General features: G+C 48.9%; 1 protein-coding gene across 1 annotated transcript in view; it reads right to left on the bottom strand.

Moving 5' to 3' along the window:
• Positions 1 to 17,585, bottom strand: part of LOC311220909 (protein ARK2N-like) — a 115,328-nt gene that overhangs the window by 2,764 nt on the left and 94,979 nt on the right. Inside the window, exon 4 of the mRNA XM_084304551.1 lies at positions 14,637 to 14,763. Within this exon, the coding sequence (XP_084160677.1) occupies positions 14,637 to 14,763 (127 nt within the window). The remainder of the gene's footprint in view (positions 1 to 14,636; positions 14,764 to 17,585) is intronic.

The following is a 17,585-nucleotide window of genomic DNA, read 5'->3' on the forward strand; positions in this document are numbered from 1 at the left end:
CATTCTGTTTCCTGCTAGCAATTTTACCCACTGAAATTTTAAAAAGAGAAAAATTGAAAGCAAGGCTTGATGAGACAAAGAGAAAAGATAACTTTCTATATGAAATCAAAACTGTGTTACCATAAGGACATAATGATACCTTCATTACAATAATAAAGCCATTACACTTGATTTTTCTTCGGTCATCTTAACTAAACATTACAAACATGCTGGGAAATGCTCCCTGCTAACAGTACAGCTCCACTTCAGCAAAACATGTAGGCTTTCAGTGATTGCAGTCAATGAAACTAAATCGTGTACTTAAAGATAAGCACACACTCAAGTGCCTTGCTGAAGTGAGGTACATGTCTACTTATTTGCACAGTATTTTTATTGACTTTAATTCAAGGTAGCACAATTTAGTTTCTCCAGAACGCCTTAAGTTATGCTATTTTTTTTTGGTCTCTGCTTAGAGAAATAGTTTCATGAAATAGGATGAAAAATTTCATTCTCTGAGCTCTAACTTGTCAGAATACAAATGTCAGATATGCTATCACTAGTCGGTCGAGGGAAGTGATTATCCCGCTCTACTCTGCACTGGTGCGGCCTCACCTCAAGTACTGTGTGCAGTTCTGGGCACCACAGTACAAAAAGGACATTAACCTGTTGGAGAGTGTCCAGAGGAGGGCGACGAAGATGATGAAGGGCCTAGAAGGGAAGATGTATGAGGAGCAGCTGAGGTCACTTGGCCTGTTCAGCCTGGAAAAGAGGAGGCTGAGGGGAGACCTCATCGCAGTCTACAGCTTCCTCACAAGGGGGAGTGGAGGGGAAGGCGCCGATCTATTCTCCTTAGTCACCAGTGATAGGACCTACGGGAACGGTGTCAAGCTGAGGCAGGGGAAGTTTAGGCTGGACTTCAGGAAGAGGTTCTTCACCGAGAGGGTGGTTGCACACTGGAACAGGCTCCCCAGTGAAGTAGTTACTGCACCAAGCCTGTCTGAATTTAAGAAGAGACTGGACTGTGCACTTAGTCACACGATCTAAACTTTTGGGCAGACCTGTGCAGTGCAGGAGTTGGACTTGATGACCCTTATGAGTCCTTTCCAACTCAGGATATTCTATGATTTTATGACTCTAAATGTTTAAAGTGAATTATTCTGAAAAGAAACAGGAACACAAATAATTATTTTGGTTTATGTATTTGCATATTCATACTATAGACAGACTAAGACAGCTGCTGGCAACAATATTTTTTTAAATTCCTCAATCGGGCGATGTGGGAACACTGTCATGGGAACTTCTCATAGTCGTCCTGGTAGCTTGGTTTGCTCAGCTGCAGAAAGCCATGGGATCTTTGCTGTTTCAAAAATCCCTCAACACCGAAACACCTGAGAGAAACTGAGAAACTCCAAGCAGCGACCCGGACACAGAAATCGCGGGGAGACACAGGGAAAAATCGCGGTGAGACGGGGGAAAGTGACGTCATCGCGGTGAGACGCGGGACATCCGGGATCGAGTTGCTACGGGAGATCGGAGGCGTCAGTGGACAACGGCAGACGACCGCCACCGTGTGGCGAGTTGGCACATAGCAGAGGGGCGGAGATCACGACCCTGCAGCCCGTCTGACGTAACCATGGAGGAAGCGGCTGTGCTGCTTCTCTCTAGCATTCTCTCTATGAGGGGCGTATCTTGCAATGTAAAAAAGATCAAATCCTTGGTACACTGGGCCCAGAAGGAGGGTTTTCTAAAGGAAATCCTTCTAATTTTTAGCCCAGATGAGTGGCGGCTTGTAGGAGATCATTTAAGGGATACAGCCATCACAAGTGGAAAGTTGGATAAAGATCTATGTATGACCTGGCGTGCAGTGCTTAACACGCTGTGTGGTATGAAAACCGAATGGCAGCTGGCTATGGCAGCGGCACAAGCTTTCTCAGTACCATCTGGGACTGACAGACTGCCGAGTATGAAACCTGAGACTTCAGGAATTCAGCTGACACGATTTTTATCGTCGGTTCCTGCACCCACCCCGGTTCGGGGTATGACCTCTCCAATAAATCAATCAGCGGCAGAAATAACTGAGGGACTATCCGAGCAGAGTGCTGATGAGGAGTGGGGGCTGCCCTCTCCACCCCCCGCACTGGAAAATCTTGATAAAGCTGTGCTGCCAGCATCTGTGCTGCTGCCAGGCAGCAATAAATCCACTCGGGATGCTTTGACAATGAGAGGTGCAGCAGCAGCTTGCGAAAATCGACCTTCACTGAAGGAGCTGATGGGTACAGTGCAAGGAAAACAAGACCTGATTAACAGACTGCAGACTCAGCTAGCAAAACAGAAACAGCTGAGGACTGAGGAACTCAAAATTGCTCAAGAGAAAGCTGCCAAGATCAAAGAGTGGGTAACATTTAAGCTGAGAGAGCTTGAGCTAGAAAACTACCACCTGAAAAACTGTAATCAGAGGCTGACAGAGCAAATTGAAGCCCTTCAGGATACATTGCAAGGTATGACCAGCATTTCTCCCTTTAAATCTCTTTGGAGCTGTAATTCTCTGAAGTCCAGAGCACCACAGACTTCTTTACCTGAGAAGATAGACCAGAAATCTATGCTTCTTGCACCTGGTTTCAGGCAGCTATGTCAAACAAGACCTACCAAACGTGTCTTCTCTACAACAAGCATCGTCCTTGCCAATGACACCTTCACTGAGGATGGAGAGGACAAATCTCTGCTTTCTCAGAACACACTGAAGCTCATGTCTGACCCATCAAGCTGGAATCTCTCTGCAGAAAAAGACCTATTTTCAACCATAAGCTCTGAACACATCTTAGGGTGCTCTGATCCTGTGTCTCTGCACCCTCCAGCTGAGCCCACAAAAACCCTTGAGGCTTTGACTTTCCGGTCTTCACTAGAGGGAAACCACTGCACTGTGAGCGCCTTGCAACAAATGTCTTTGGACGGAGCCGGCTCCTCTGATGATCTGAGTGCCAGGTTCTGTTCCCACCACCTGGATTCCACTTCCTCAGGAGAAATAATGAGCATGCTTGAGGGCACCCTCCAGATTGCTGGGCCACCCTTGGCCATGTCAATGTCAGCTGTTACAGCAGGTTCCATCTGTCCAGGGAGGGAATGTGGCCTTGGAAGTAGTATGACCTTTCCAAAAACACGGACTCACAATGCACCGAGAGACAGTATCCAACTAGCCAAGAGACATTACAGCCAACCACAGTCAGGTGCTGGTTCTTTCCATTGTGTAATGAGCTTAGAGGCTAGCACCTTTCAGCCCCAGAACCACTCAGTCATTCAGTGCTGGCAACTCCTGGCTTTATGTGCTCCTCTGTTCCTGCCACAACATCACTTCCTCTGGTACATCAAACAGCACTTCCAGCGCCATGCAGACCCCAGGAGTGAAATAGGCAAGTATGCCATCTACTGCCAGAGATCAGTGGACTGCATTGTGCAAACTGGTGAGCGAGAAGCCAAGCCCTCACGGATGGAGATTGTGTCTCCTGCTGAGAAATCCCTACCACCACTCACTGCCCTTCAGCATCCCGGTGCACTTTATGAATGGAACCTACCAGGTTGTAGGTTTTGATGGCTCCTCAACAGTTATTCATCCATTTGCAGTGATTGGTCAGTGGCAAAAAGAAAAGGGGGAGAGTAAGGGGCGACAAAGACAGAAACAGTATCAGGAGGATGCCACTGACACTAACAGCACGGGTAATAGGAGTAGTATAAGTGAAACAGGTGATGGCAAGGGTGGAATGATAGGGCAGCATTTTCGAGTTCTGGAATGGATTTTCCTACAGATTCGGCCAAAAATGAGTGTTCCATATTCTCCCACGGGCCAAGTGATGGTTGAACGATCACACCAGGTTTTAAAGGAGCAATTAGTGAGACTATGTCCTGGTTTCAGTTAGGACAGAGTTAATTTTCTTCCTAGTAGCTGGTAGAATGCTATGTTTTGGCTTAGGATGAGAAGAGTGCTGATAACACCCCGATGTTTTAATTGTTGCAGAGCAGTGCTTACACCAAGCCAAGGATGTTTCAGCTACTTGCTCTGTCCTGCCAACAGGCAAGCTGGGGGTGCAGCAAGAGCTGGGAGGGGACAGACCCAGGACAGCTGACCCAAACTGGCCAAAGGGGTATTCCATACCATCTGACGTCATGCTGAACAATATATAGGGGTGGCTAGCCGGGGTGGGGGGGCCGGCTGCTTGGGGTTAGGCTGGGCATCGGTCAGCGGGTGGTGAGCAATTGCACTGTGCATCACTTGTTTGTACACATTATTATTAGTAGTACTATTATCATCATTGTTATTATTATTGTTATTATTATTATTGTTATTATTATTATTGTTATTATTATTATTGTTATTATTATTTTCCTGTCTTATTAAACTGTCTTTATCTCAACTCACAGGCTTCACTTTCCCGTTTCTCTCCCCCATCCCAGAGAGGGAGGGCGGAGGGTGAGCGAACGGCTGTGTGGTGTTTAGCTGCCGGCCGGGTTAAACCATGACAGTCTTTTTGACACCCAATGTGGTGCTCGACAGGTTCAGATAACGACAGATCTGACCAGAGTGTGTTAAACTAAAATTGGTATAAGTATTAGACCTGCTTAATAGTTGCCAGTCACAATGCTGATTGCTTTAATCTTAACTCTGCTGCGCCTGTTTTCCAAATTGAGTATTATAGCACATTATTTTCCGTATGTGCTCTCTGTCATGTTGTTTCTCCTGCGGGCCCTGGTTTCAGGTCATTATGGTACTGTGCGGTGTAACACTGGCTTATGAGACGATGAAATATCTGGTCATGACTCTAACTTGGTATTTGTACTCAGTAACGTCATCAACTCTATACTTTGGAAACTGTATCTCAGAAACTATTAGGAATTATACCTGTTGCCTTTTTTCATCAGGGAGTCAATCTGTGGAGGGGAAAGGGGAAGATATTTTTTCTTACTCGTTCACTCTCCCTTTCTCCTTCACCACCCCTGTATCCTCCTGGATCACTCTGCCATTCTCCTTCACCACCCTCATATCCTCCGAGCTTGTTACAATAGTTCTCCAAGATACTGAATATCCTTGGGATACTCAGACCAGCATGTTCTTGTTGTTATGCCTCCTGAATGTGCTTCAGGTTTTGCTTAAAGTTAAACAACTACTTAGGAATCTCATCCAGAGATCTGCCTGGAGGCAGTATAGTTGTGAGTGCCAGGGAGTATGGGAGGATATGGGCAGGCATCTAGAGCAGTGGGCACCTCCAGTGTTTTGGAAATTCACCCCTGAACACCTGAAAAATCCTCAAAAACTGGCAGAATGCTTGAAAAAAAGGTGTCATGACTCTGGCAGTTCCAAAGTAACACAAATCATTGTAACGTGCTGGGGCCTGGCTCATGCCTATCGAGCTGCCATTGATACTGCTATCAACTTAGTGACAGACCCTGCGGCTACTCCTAGTCCTCTGACAGGTCCACCTACGATGGACTCTGCAGCCGCTCCAGCTCCTGCAGCCGCTCCAGTTCCTGCAGCTGCTCCAGTTCCTGCAACCGCTCCAGCTCCTGTGGCTGGGTCAGAGAAACGAGCTGTAGCATTGCAAGTTGACCCTGCAGAGGGTATTCCAACCCCTGTGGCAGACCCTGTAGCTGGGTCAGAGAAACGAGCTGTAGCAGTGCAAGTTGCCCCTGCAGACAAGGTGAAAAAATGGTATAGAGATTCAGGTCGTTTAGAACGCAGAGAGTCTTCTGCCAAATCTAGGTATAGAGACGACGATGCTGGGACATCAGGGATTCAGGAGGAGGAAGATGAGGATGCCGAAAAATCAACAGTAACTACCCGAAACCTATACGAGTGTGAGCTACGAGATGGGCGAAAAGATTTTGGTCATTGTATAGGTGAGCAGCTTGTCACCTGGCTGCTCCGGTGCTGGGATACTGGAGCCAAGTGTGTGGAATTAGACGGCAGGGAAGCCAGGCGGCTGGGATCCCTTGCAAGGGACGCAGGCATTGACAAAGCAATTGCAGATGGAGCACAATCTCACAGCCTCTGGAGGCGTCTCCTCTCAGCTGTGAGGGAAAGGTATCCCTTCAAGGAAGAACTTGTATGTCTACCAGGCAAGTGGACCACTATGGAGAAGGGAATCCAGTACCTGAGGGAATTAGCCATACAGGAAATGATTTATGAGGATCCAGACCTCAGACAAACATCCAAAGATCCAGATGAAGTCAGGTGTACACGACCCATGTGGCGGAAGTTTGTACGGAGTGCACCTTCATCATATGCCAGCTCATTGGCAATAATGGCCTGGAAGGATGATGAGGAACCCACAGTGGATGAAGTGGCTAAACAACTCCGGCAGTACGAAGAAAGTCTCTCCTCTTCCTTACAAGCCTGCGTCTCCGCTGTGGAGAAACTTTCTGAAGAGTTCCACCAACTTAAAGAGAATCTATCTTCCTCCTCACCTGAACAAACTAGTGTCCACCGACCAAAAGAGAACACTTGGGAGAAACTTTCTGAAAAGGTTCACCAACTTGAGATTATTTTCCTCCGCACCTGCACAAAGCAGGGTATCAGCTATCAGGGGTAAGCGTTCATCTGCACAAGGAAGACAATATGGTGGGTACTCACCCCGTGCCACCCTGTGGTTTTACTTACGAGACCATGGAGAGGACATGAGAAAATGGGATGGAAAATCTACCGCGACCCTAGAGGCACGGGTACGTGAGTTGCAAAAGAAAACAATCCGGAAAAAGGGATTCTCTGAAAAGTTTGCTGCTCCAACTTCCAGCAGACAGTCCTTCAAACACAGAAACGAAGAAGATTATGACCAGGATTAGGGGGGCCCTGCCTCCAGCCAGGGGGAGGAAAAGGACAATCGAGTTTATTGGACTGTGTGGATTCGATGGCCTGGCACGTCAGACGCACAGAAGTATAAGGCTTTAGTAGACACCGGTGCACAATGTACTGTAATGCCATCGAGCTATAAAGGGCCAGAGCCCATCAGTATTTATGGAGTGACAGGGGGATCTCAGCAGTTGACTGTATTGGAGTCTGAAGTGAGTCTGACTGGGAATGAGTGGGAAAAGCACCGTATTGTGACTGGCCTGGATGCTCCGTGCATCCTTGGCATAGACCATCTTAGAAGAGGATATTGCAAGGACCCAAAAGGGTTCCGGTGGGCTTTTGGCATAGCTGCCTTAGAGACAGAGGACATTAAAGAGTTGTCTACCTTGCCTGGTCTCTCAGAGGACCCCTCTGTTGTGGGGTTGCTGAGGGTCGAAGAACAGTAAGTGCCAATCACTACCACAACTGTGCACCGGCGGCAATATCGCACTAACCGAGACTCCCTGATTCCCATCCATAAGCTAATTCGTCAAGTGGAGTGAGTGGAGACTAACAGTTTACTATCGTGGCCTGAACGAAGTCACGCCACCACTGAGTGTTGCAGTGCCGAATATGCTAGAACTCCAGTACGAACTCGAATCGAAGGCAGCCAAGTGGTACGCCACAATTGATATAACTAATGCATTTTTCTCCATCCCTCTAGCAGCAGAGTGCAGGCCACAATTTGCTTTCAGTTCGATTGGAGTCCAATATACTTGGAATCGCCTGCCCCAGGGGTGGAAACACAGCCCTACCGTTTGCCATGGACTGATCCAGTCTGCACTGGAACAGGGGGAAGCTCCTGAACACCTGCAGTACATCGATGACATCATTGTGTGGGGTGACACAGCAGAGGAAGTTTTCGAGAAAGGGAAGAAAATAGTCCAAATCCTTCTGAAAGCCGGTTGTGCCATAAAACAAAATAAAGTCAAAGGACCTGTATGAGAGATCCAGTTTTTAGGAATAAAATGGCAAGATGGACGTCGTCAAATCCCAATGGATGTGATCAACAAAATAACAGCTATGTCTCCACCAACTAACAAAAAAGAAACACAGACTTTCCTGGGTGTTGTGGGGTTTTGGAGAATGCACATTCCAAATTACAGTCTGATTGTAAACCCGCTCTACCAAGTAACCCGTAAGAATTAGTTTGAATGGGGCCCTGAGCAACGACAAGCCTTTGAACAAATCAAGCAGGAAATAGTTCATGCAGTAGCCCTTGGGCCAGTTCGAACAGGACCAGATGTAAAGAATGTGCTCTACACTGCAGCCGGGGAGAACGGCCCCACCTGGAGCCTTTGGCAGAAAGAACCTGGGGAAACTCGAGGTCGGCCCCTGGGGTTTTGGAGTCGGGGATACAGAGGATCTGAGGCCTGCTATAGTCCAACTGAAAAGGAGATATTGGCAGCATATGAAGGAACTCAATCTGCTTCGGAGATGGTCGGTACTGAAGCGCAGCTCCTCCTAGCACACCAACTGCCGGTACTAGGCTGGATGTTCAAAGGAAGGGTCCCCTCTACACATCATGCAACTGATGCTACATGGAGCAAGTGGGTTGCACTGATTACTCAGCGGGCTCGAATAGGAAACCCCAGTCGCCCAGGAATATTGGAAGTGATTATGGACTGGCCAGAAGGCAAATACTTTGGGATATGATCAGAGGAGGAGGTGGGTCGTGCTGAAGAAGCCCCACTGTACAACCAGTTGCCAGAGAATGAAAAGAAATATGCCCTGTTCACTGATGGGTCCTGTCGTATTGTGGGGAAGCATCGGAGATGGAAGGCTGCTGTATGGAGTCCTACACGACGAGTTGTCCTAACTGAAACCAGGACAGACTAAAAGAGATCAAGAACATCGATGAGCGATTGTCCAAGGCATTGGTTGTCTTGAATCACTTATGTTTGACTAGTGACCGAGAATGGTCATTTGCCGAGGCGATCGGCTCCGGGGCAGACGCGTTCTGCAGCAGAGCGGGGGATCGGACCAGGCAGGGCTAATTTTTTCCGGCATCGAGCGTACTTGAGGGAGCCGCCAGGACCCGGCAGCCCTCGTGAGGGAGGCTGACGAGGCGAAGGCGGAGCCAGCAGCGCCCCCTCCCCAGCCGTTCAAAAGCTGCCCCTAGGGAGCGCGAGCGACCAGGAGCGCGGCAACCAGGGCGGGCAAACAGGGCGTGGCGCGGAAGTTAGCGCGGCAGTTAGCGCGGCAGTTAGTTAGCGCAGGAAGGGCAGAGCGCTCCCCCTACACACAAACAACACCTCCTTAACAACAGCCGTAACTAGGTGATAATGGTCGCCACCAGGCACGGCGCGCTCTCCAGAAAGTCGGTACACACGCAGACCGACTACCCGTTAAAAAATGCCGCAGTTCAGGTCACCGGATGCAAGGAGTGTCTGAGCCTGTTGCTGCCATCGGCGGGAGGCAGAGAAACTGCGTGCGTGAGGTGCGAGCAGGTGAATGACCTGGTCCGCATGGTGGCGGAGCTCAAGGAGGAGGTGGAGAGGTTGAGGGCCATCAGGGAGTGTGAGCGGGAGATAGACTTCTGGAGTAACTCCCTGCAGGGCCTCAAGGGGAGGTGCCGAGGTGAGACTCCTCAAATGGGGGCGGACCCCCTGCCCTGTCCCCGTCGGGCAGAGGGAGGGGATCTGGGAGCTGAGGAGGAATGGAAACAGGTCCCTGCTCGACATCGCAGGCGATGCCCTCCCCTTCCGGCCCCACCTTCCCAGGTGCCCTTACACAACAGGTTTGAGGCCCTAGAGATTGAGAGGCCGGTGTGTGAGGAAGAGGTAGCAAATGTTCCCAGGAGGATGCCTGGGGCGAGGAGGTCAACTCCGCGCCTCAGGACTGCCTCCACCAAGAAAGACAGGAGGGTTATTGTTGTTGGAGACTCGATTCTTAGGGGAACAGAGGGCCCTATTTGTCGGCCTGACCCTACCCGTAGGGAAGTCTGCTGTCTCCCTGGGGCCAGGGTCAGGGACGTTGCCAGGAAGCTTCCTAACCTGGTACGCCCCTCTGACTATTACCCCCTTTTGATAGTCCAGGCGGGCAGTGATAACATCGAAGAGAGAAGCCTCAAGGCTATCAAAAGGGACTTTAGGGGACTGGGTTGGTTAGTGGATGGAGCGGGAGTGCAGGTGGTGTTTTCGTCCATCCCTACGGTGGCAGGGAGGGGTTCAGAGAGGACACGGAAAGCCCACCTGTTAAACACGTGGCTCCGGGACTGGTGCCAATGCAGAAATCTTGGGTTTTTTGATCATGGGGCACTTTACTCAGCACCTGGCCTGATGGCCGCAGACGGGTCCCTATCTTTTAGGGGAAAAAGGATCCTGGGCCAGGAGCTGGCAGGGCTCATTGAGAGGGCTTTAAACTAGGTAGGAAGGGGGATGGGGCTGAGGCTAGGATTGTTGGGGCTGTGCCAGGGGGAACAATGGCAAGGCCGGAGGATAAGGCAATGGCCCAGCTGAAGTGCATCTACACCAATGCACGCAGCATGGGTAACAAACAGGAGGAGCTGGAAGCCATCGTGCGGCAGGCAGGCTACGACTTGGTTGCCATCACGGAGACGTGGTGGGACCAGTCTCATGACTGGAGTGCTGCAATGCCTGGCTATAAGCTCTTCAGAAGGGACAGGCAGCACAGAAGGGGTGGTGGTGTGGCTCTCTATATTAGAGAGTCTTTTGAGGTTGTAGAACTCGAGGTTGGGAATGACAAGGTCGAGTCCCTTTGGGTTAGGATCGGCAGGGACAACAAGGCTAGTGTCCTGGTCGGGGTCTGCTATAGACCGCCGAAACAGGATGAGGAGACGGATGAGGAATTCTACAGGCAGCTGACAGAGGTTGCAAAATCGTCAGCTCTTGTACTCGTGGGGGACTTCAACTTCCCTGACATATCCTGGAAGCACAACACAGCCCTGAGAAAGCAGTCTAGGAGGTTTCTGGAGAGCGTGGAAGATAGCTTCCTGATGCAGCTGGTTAGTGAACCTACCAGGGGTGGTGCCCCGCTAGACCTTCTCTTCACAAACAGAGAAGGACTGGTGGAGGACGTGATTGTCGGGAGCTGTCTTGGGCAGAGTGACCACGCAATGGTGGAGTTCACTATTCTTGGCGAGGCCAGGAAGGGGACCAGTAAAACCGCTGTATTGGACTTTCGGAGGGCTGACTTTGAGCTGCTCAGGACACTAGTTGGTGGAGTCCCTTGGGAGGCGGTTCTGAAGGGCAGAGGAGTCCAGGAAGGCTGGGCGCTCTTCAAGAGGGAAGTCTTAATGGCGCAGGAACGGTCTGTCCCCACGTGCCCAAAGACGAGCTGGCGGGGAAGAAGACCGGCCTGGCTCAACAGAGAATTGTGGCTTGATCTTAGGAGGAAAAAGAGGGTTTATAAGCTTTGGAAAAGTGGGCAGGCCACTAAGGAGGACTTTAAAGAAGTAGCGAGGCTGTGCAGGGACAAAATTAGGAAGGCCAAAGCTCATCTGGAGCTCAATCTGGCTACTGCCGTTAAAGATAACAAAAAATGTTTCTATAAATATATCAACACAAAAAGGAGGACTAAGGAGAATCTCCATCCTTTACTGGATGCGGGGGGAAACTTAGTTACAAGAGATGAGGAAAAGGCGGAGGTGCTCAATGCCTTCTTTGCCTCAGTCTTTAGCGGCAATACCAGATGTTCTCTGGATACTCAGTACCCTGAGCTGGTGGAAGGGGATGGGGAGCAGGATGTGGCCCTCATTATCCATGAAGAACTGGTTGGTGACCTGCTACGGCACCTGGATGTGCACAAGTCGATGGGGCCGGATGGGATCCACCCAAGGGTACTGAGGGAACTGGCAGAGGAGCTGGCCAAGCCACTATCCATCATTTATCAGCAGTCCTGGCTATCGGGGGAGGTCCCAATCGACTGGCGGCTAGCAAATGTGACGCCCATCTACAAGAAGGGCCGGAGGACTGACCCGGGAAACTACAGGCCTGTCAGTTTGACCTTAGTGCCAGGGAAGCTCATGGAGCAGATCCTCCTGAGAGTCATCACGCAGCACTTGCAAGGCAAGCAGGCGATCAGGCCCAGTCAGCATGGGTTTATGAAAGGCAGGTCCTGCTTGACGAACCTGATCTCCTTCTATGACAAAGTGACGCGCTGGGTGGACGAGGGAAAGGCTGTGGATGTGGTCTACCTTGACTTCAGCAAGGCTTTTGACACCGTCTCCCACAGCATTCTCCTCAAGAAACTGGCTGCTCTTGGCTTGGACTGGCGCACGCTTCGTTGGGTTAGAAACTGGCTGGATAGCCGGGCCCAAAGAGTCGTGGTGAATGGAGTCAAGTCCAGTTGGAGGCCAGTCACTAGTGGCGTCCCCCAGGGCTCGGTGCTGGGGCTGGTCCTCTTTAATATCTTCATCGATGATCTGGACGAGGGCATCGAGTGCACCCTCAGTAAGTTCGCAGATGACACCAAGTTGGGTGCGTGTGTCGATCTGCTTGAGGGCAGGAAAGCTCTGCAGGAGGATCTGGATAGGCTGCACCGATGGGCTGAGGTCAACTGCATGAAGTTCAACAAGGCCAAGTGCCGGGTCCTGCACCTGGGGCGCAATAACCCCAATCAGAGCTACAGGCTGGGAGAGGAATGGTTGGAGAGCTGCCAGGCAGAGAAGGACCTGGGAGTGATGGTGGATAGTCGGCTGAATATGAGCCAGCAGTGCGCTCAGGTGGCCAAGAAGGCCAACGGCATCCTGGCTTGTATCAGGAACAGTGTGACCAGCAGGGCTAGGGAGGTGATCGTCCCCCTGTACTCAGCTCTGGTGAGGCCGCACCTCGAGTACTGTGTTCAGTTTTGGGCCCCTCGCTACAAGAAGGACATGGAGGTGCTTGAGCGGGTACAGAGAAGGGCAACGAAGCTGGTGAGGGGCCTGGAGAACAAGTCCTATGAGGAGCGGCTGAGGGAGCTGGGCTTGTTCAGCCTGGAGAAGAGGAGGCTCAGGGGCGACCTTATCGCTCTCTATGGGTACCTCAAGGGAGGCTGTAGTGAGGTGGGGGTTGGCCTGTTCTCCCACGTGCCTGGTGACAGGACGAGGGGGAATGGGCTTAAGTTGAGCCAGGGGAGTTTTAGGTTAGATGTTAGGAAGAACTTCTTCACTGAAAGGGTTGTGAGGCACTGGAACAGGCTGCCCAGGGAAGTGGTGGAGTCACCATCCCTGGAAGTCTTCAAAAGACGTTTAGATGTAGAGCTTAGGGAAATGGTTTAGTGGGGACTGTTAGCGTTAGGTCAGAGGTTGGACTCGATGATCTTGAGGTCTCTTCCAACCTAGAAAATTCTGTGATTCTGAGAAGACACTCCTGTGAGTATTCATTTTCAGACAATAAATATAGCAGCACCAAATGTGTTACCACAAATAAGAATGAATTACCGAGATCCTACTACAGGAACTTGGAAAGGGCCATATGGGTACAGAAATACAAATAACACCTGTGATTACAATGACACTGCTAGGCAGGGTTTAGGGGCTTATGGCACGGAGACAAGGGGTAACAACTATAGCATTTGGAACAATCGTACAGCTATGGCCTTACCTCCTGATGTTTTTCTGATTTGCGGGGATAGGGCCTGGCAAGGTATCCCTGCAAATGCTATCAGAGATCCATGTTACTTAGACAAACTTACTATATTTGCTCCTAGTGTGTCGCAGTTGCGTGAGATCACCAGACATAAATGGGCATTGCTCGCACCGGATTGCAATGATAATGTCGAATCGCTTGGTGTTGCAGCTAGAGCGGCATTGGCAAGTTTAGTGCCAGGAGTGGCATCTGCAGCCGCACTTAACAACTTAGAAAAATTGGTATGCTGGGCCAAGAAGCAAGCCCATGCCACGACAGAGATACTTGAGGAGATGTTACCAGATCAAAATAGTCTGCGACATGTGCTCTTACAGCATCGAGCTGCTATTGACTTCTTGCTCTTGGCTCAAGGGCATGGATGTGAGGACTTTGAGGGAATGTGCTGTTTGAACCTTTCTGATCATAATGAGTCAATTCACAAATCCATTACTTTCCAGAAAGAGCACATGAGAAAGATTCAATATATCAATCGTTTCAATCAATGGTTCACTGATTTGTTTGAAAGGATGCCTAGATGGTTACTGGGATTAATCAAAGAGGGATTAAGGATTCTGTTTGTTGTGGAGTTAATCATCATTGCGTGTTGTATTGTAATAAACGTGGTTAAAGGGTTACTTGCAAGACTGTTACATTGGGCTTGGTTTGCTCAAACAGAAAAAGGGGGAGTTGTTGAGGGATTTTTGAAACAGCAAGGAGGACATGACTTGCTGCAGGTGAGCAAACCAAGCTACCAGGACGACTACGAGAAGTTCCCATGACAGTGTTCCCACATCGCCCGATTGAGGAATTTAGAAAAATATTGTTGCTAGCAGCTGGCTTCAAGGACAAGGTCTACGTGACTGCTAATCACAAGGGGGTTGTTTTCTTGCAGGTGGGGTTGTTTTCGTGCAGTTGTTTGTGAGTGCTTTTGACCAATAATCTTGTGTGAGACACTATCCACCCCTGTTAAGTTTACTATAAAAGTTAGGCTATTTCGGTAATAAAACAGAGCATGATCTGACCATACAAGTGTCTGTCGTGTTTTCGGTCGTTCTTCCTGCAACAGCTACCTTTTGGGCATCAGTCATGGATGATAAACAGTGAAGTGGAAGTTTCCATTTTTGTTCTTTATTATTTTTTGCAGCATAGATATTCTGATAAAATTAATGACATATTAAAACTGAAAAAAAGTAAGAAAAAGGAATTTATACCTGGCATGTTCCTGAACTCCAACAATCTCTACTTCACTATCAGAAGAGGCAATATTAATTTCTTCATTGATCTGGGCATTACCAGAAGAGGTTTTGTCACTTGCAAGGAAGCCTGGATCCAAATGACCTATAGAAGGGAAAAATGCAATCACTTAACAGCTTACATGTCTCAGAAATCAGCTGGAAAAGGAATTTCTAGATCTAACCCCCCCAAAAATGAAATACCAAGATTGGGAAAGGTTATTAAATCAACTTAGCTAACTTTCAGTTCATTATCAGATACAGGATGATCATTAGATTTATCCTATCTCAGTAGCTCTAGTGACGGTGTTATCACACAAATGTGAGAAAAGACATACCATTATGTCAGGAACACTTCTCTGATTTAGGGGTAATTAGACTTTCCAACTGTTATTTTACAATAATGCTGAGTTAGCCTGCACATCAACCTCTTTGAAATAAAGCAAGATGACAATCTATTGTCAATAAATCAAACCCAGTGACACTATGGGAAAGAAAGTCTACAGGATGGATGGAAACACCACACGCTCCGAGGAAATAGAAATGTTGGTGTCAACATTTTGTTCTAAACTAGGAGAAGACAGAAGAAAACAAAACTATCATTTTCTGGTCATACCACTTCACATCTGCTCTTATATTATTACAAATACTTGAGAAAAAAAAATCTTTTCTTCATAACCTCTATATAAAGCACTGTTTTATTTTAGTTTAGTTTTTATTACAGCTCCTCAATAGCTATCCAGTTCATCAGTTTGTCAAACAAGTCCTTTCTAAACATAAGAAGTGTGGCAGGTTTTCGGTTTTCTGCCAAGTACTGCTGAGTACTTCACCACAATTAGTGAAATTGTGTTGTGAAACATTATACTTGCACAGAAAACACAAAATAGACAAAACATTTTTTGTTTTATAGAAAATAAACTAATTCAACACATAAAAGTATAAAAATATATATACTTTTATTGTTTCTCTTTAGCAGTAACCTGGAAGAAACAGGGCAGCCTTGAAGACGAGACTACCTACTTCTTGGAAACTATTCACACAACTGTATTACACATGGGAAGAATCATTTGTAGAGCAGGAAAATTTGAGATTAGCTGAATATATTATCTATATCTAGTTTGACTGGACACTTCCTCAAAGATAGGAGGAGGAGGTTGCAATAATCATCTACAGAACTCTAAAATGTAGTGTGCAAACTACAGAACTGATTAAACCCCAAGGAGGACACAAAAAGAAGAAATTAATCTTAGAACATGTGCCGGGAAGACTTTCTAATTGAAAATACTCAGAAACACTTGAAATACTTGGAAAAGATGGAAGCAAAATAGAAGGACAGAGTATGTTCACTGCTTCTGGAAAGTGAAGGCCCTTGGTGCAGCATCGGAGCAGGGCTGGAAAGGGAAGGAAATCCGTGTGCTGCAATGGGCCTGAAGGAGGAGTTTCCTTCCATCCGGAACAACTGTCGTGGTTCCGCTCGAGTGGGCAGCCGAGCTCCACCACAGCCGCTCTCTCACTCCCCCTCCTCAAAGAGGAATGGGGAGAAAATATGTGAAAAGGGCTCAAGGATTGAGATAAGGACGAGAAAATCACGCAATAATTATTGTAACGGGCAAAACAGACTCGGCATAAGGAGATAGTAAGATTTATTGCCTACAACTAACAAGCGAGAGAAGTGAGAAAACAAAGGAGAAAAAAAAAAAAAACCAACAGCACCTTCCCCCCCCATCCACCCTCTTCCACCTCCTCCCCCCGAGCGGCGCAGGGGAACGGGGAATGGGGGTTATGGTCAGTCTACAGCACTTCTTCTCTGCCGCTCCTTCTCGGTCACTCTCGTCCCCTGTGCTGTGGGGTCCCACCCACGGGATGCAGTCCTTGATGAACTGATCCGGCGTGGGCTTCCCACAGGCAGCAGCTCTTCCAGAACTGCTCCAGATATGGGTCCGTACCACGGGGTCCATCCCTCAGGAGAAAACTGCTCCAACCTGGCTCCCCTACGGGCAGCAGCTCCTGCCGGGTCACCTGCTCCTGCGTGGGCTCCTCTCCACGGGCTACAGGTCCGGCCCGGAATCTGCTCCGGCAGGGGTCTTCCACAGGCGGCAGCCTCCGTCGGTGCAGGGCCACCTGCTCCACCGTGGTCTCCTCCACGGGCTGCAGCGTGGAACCCTGCTCCACCGTGGTACTCCATGGGCTGCAGGGGGACATCCTGCTTCACCATGGTCCTCACCACAGGCCGCAGGGGACTTCTGCTCCGGCGCCTGGAGCACCTCTCCCCCTCCTTCTACACTGACCTTGGCGCAAGGCTGTTCTCTCGCTCCCTTGAGTCTCCCGGCTGCTGTGTGGCGCAGCGTTTTTTCCCTGTCTTAAATATGCTCTCACAGAGGCGAAAAACAACATCGCTTATTGGCTCGGATCTGGAAAACAATGGGGCCCTTCCCAAACATGGGGCAGCTTCTAGATCTTTCTCACAGAAACCACCCCTATGGCTCCCTGCTACCAAAACCTTGCCACGTAAACCCACTACAACCTCACAACACAAAAAAAGATTTTAAGCTGAACTTAAAATAATAGCCCAGGTAGATTTTTCCTAACATTACAGTTCAGCTGAACATTTCTTGGCAAATATCACTGACCGCCATGAAGTCCCAAAACGGGTCACAGATATTTCTTAAACAGAAGTGGCTGGTGCAACATGAAACAGAAGCTCAGAGGCTTTGATTCACATGCTGACAATGTAAACCAGGAGCTCGAGGTGATTGCTGCCCCAGAAGGTCGCATCATCCTGCTCCCAACAGCCACGGACACTGTGGCACTGGCAGCAGAACAGCAAGGTGCTCCTTGACCGCTTCCAGCTTACTGCTACTGCTCTCGGTCTGCCTTAGTATGTTAACTGCTGAGTCTAAAAAGCTGACATATGCCATCCTGCAACCT

Source organism: Netta rufina, assembly GCF_964035555.1.
Source record: "Netta rufina genome assembly, chromosome: W".
NCBI lineage: Eukaryota > Metazoa > Chordata > Aves > Anseriformes > Anatidae > Netta > Netta rufina.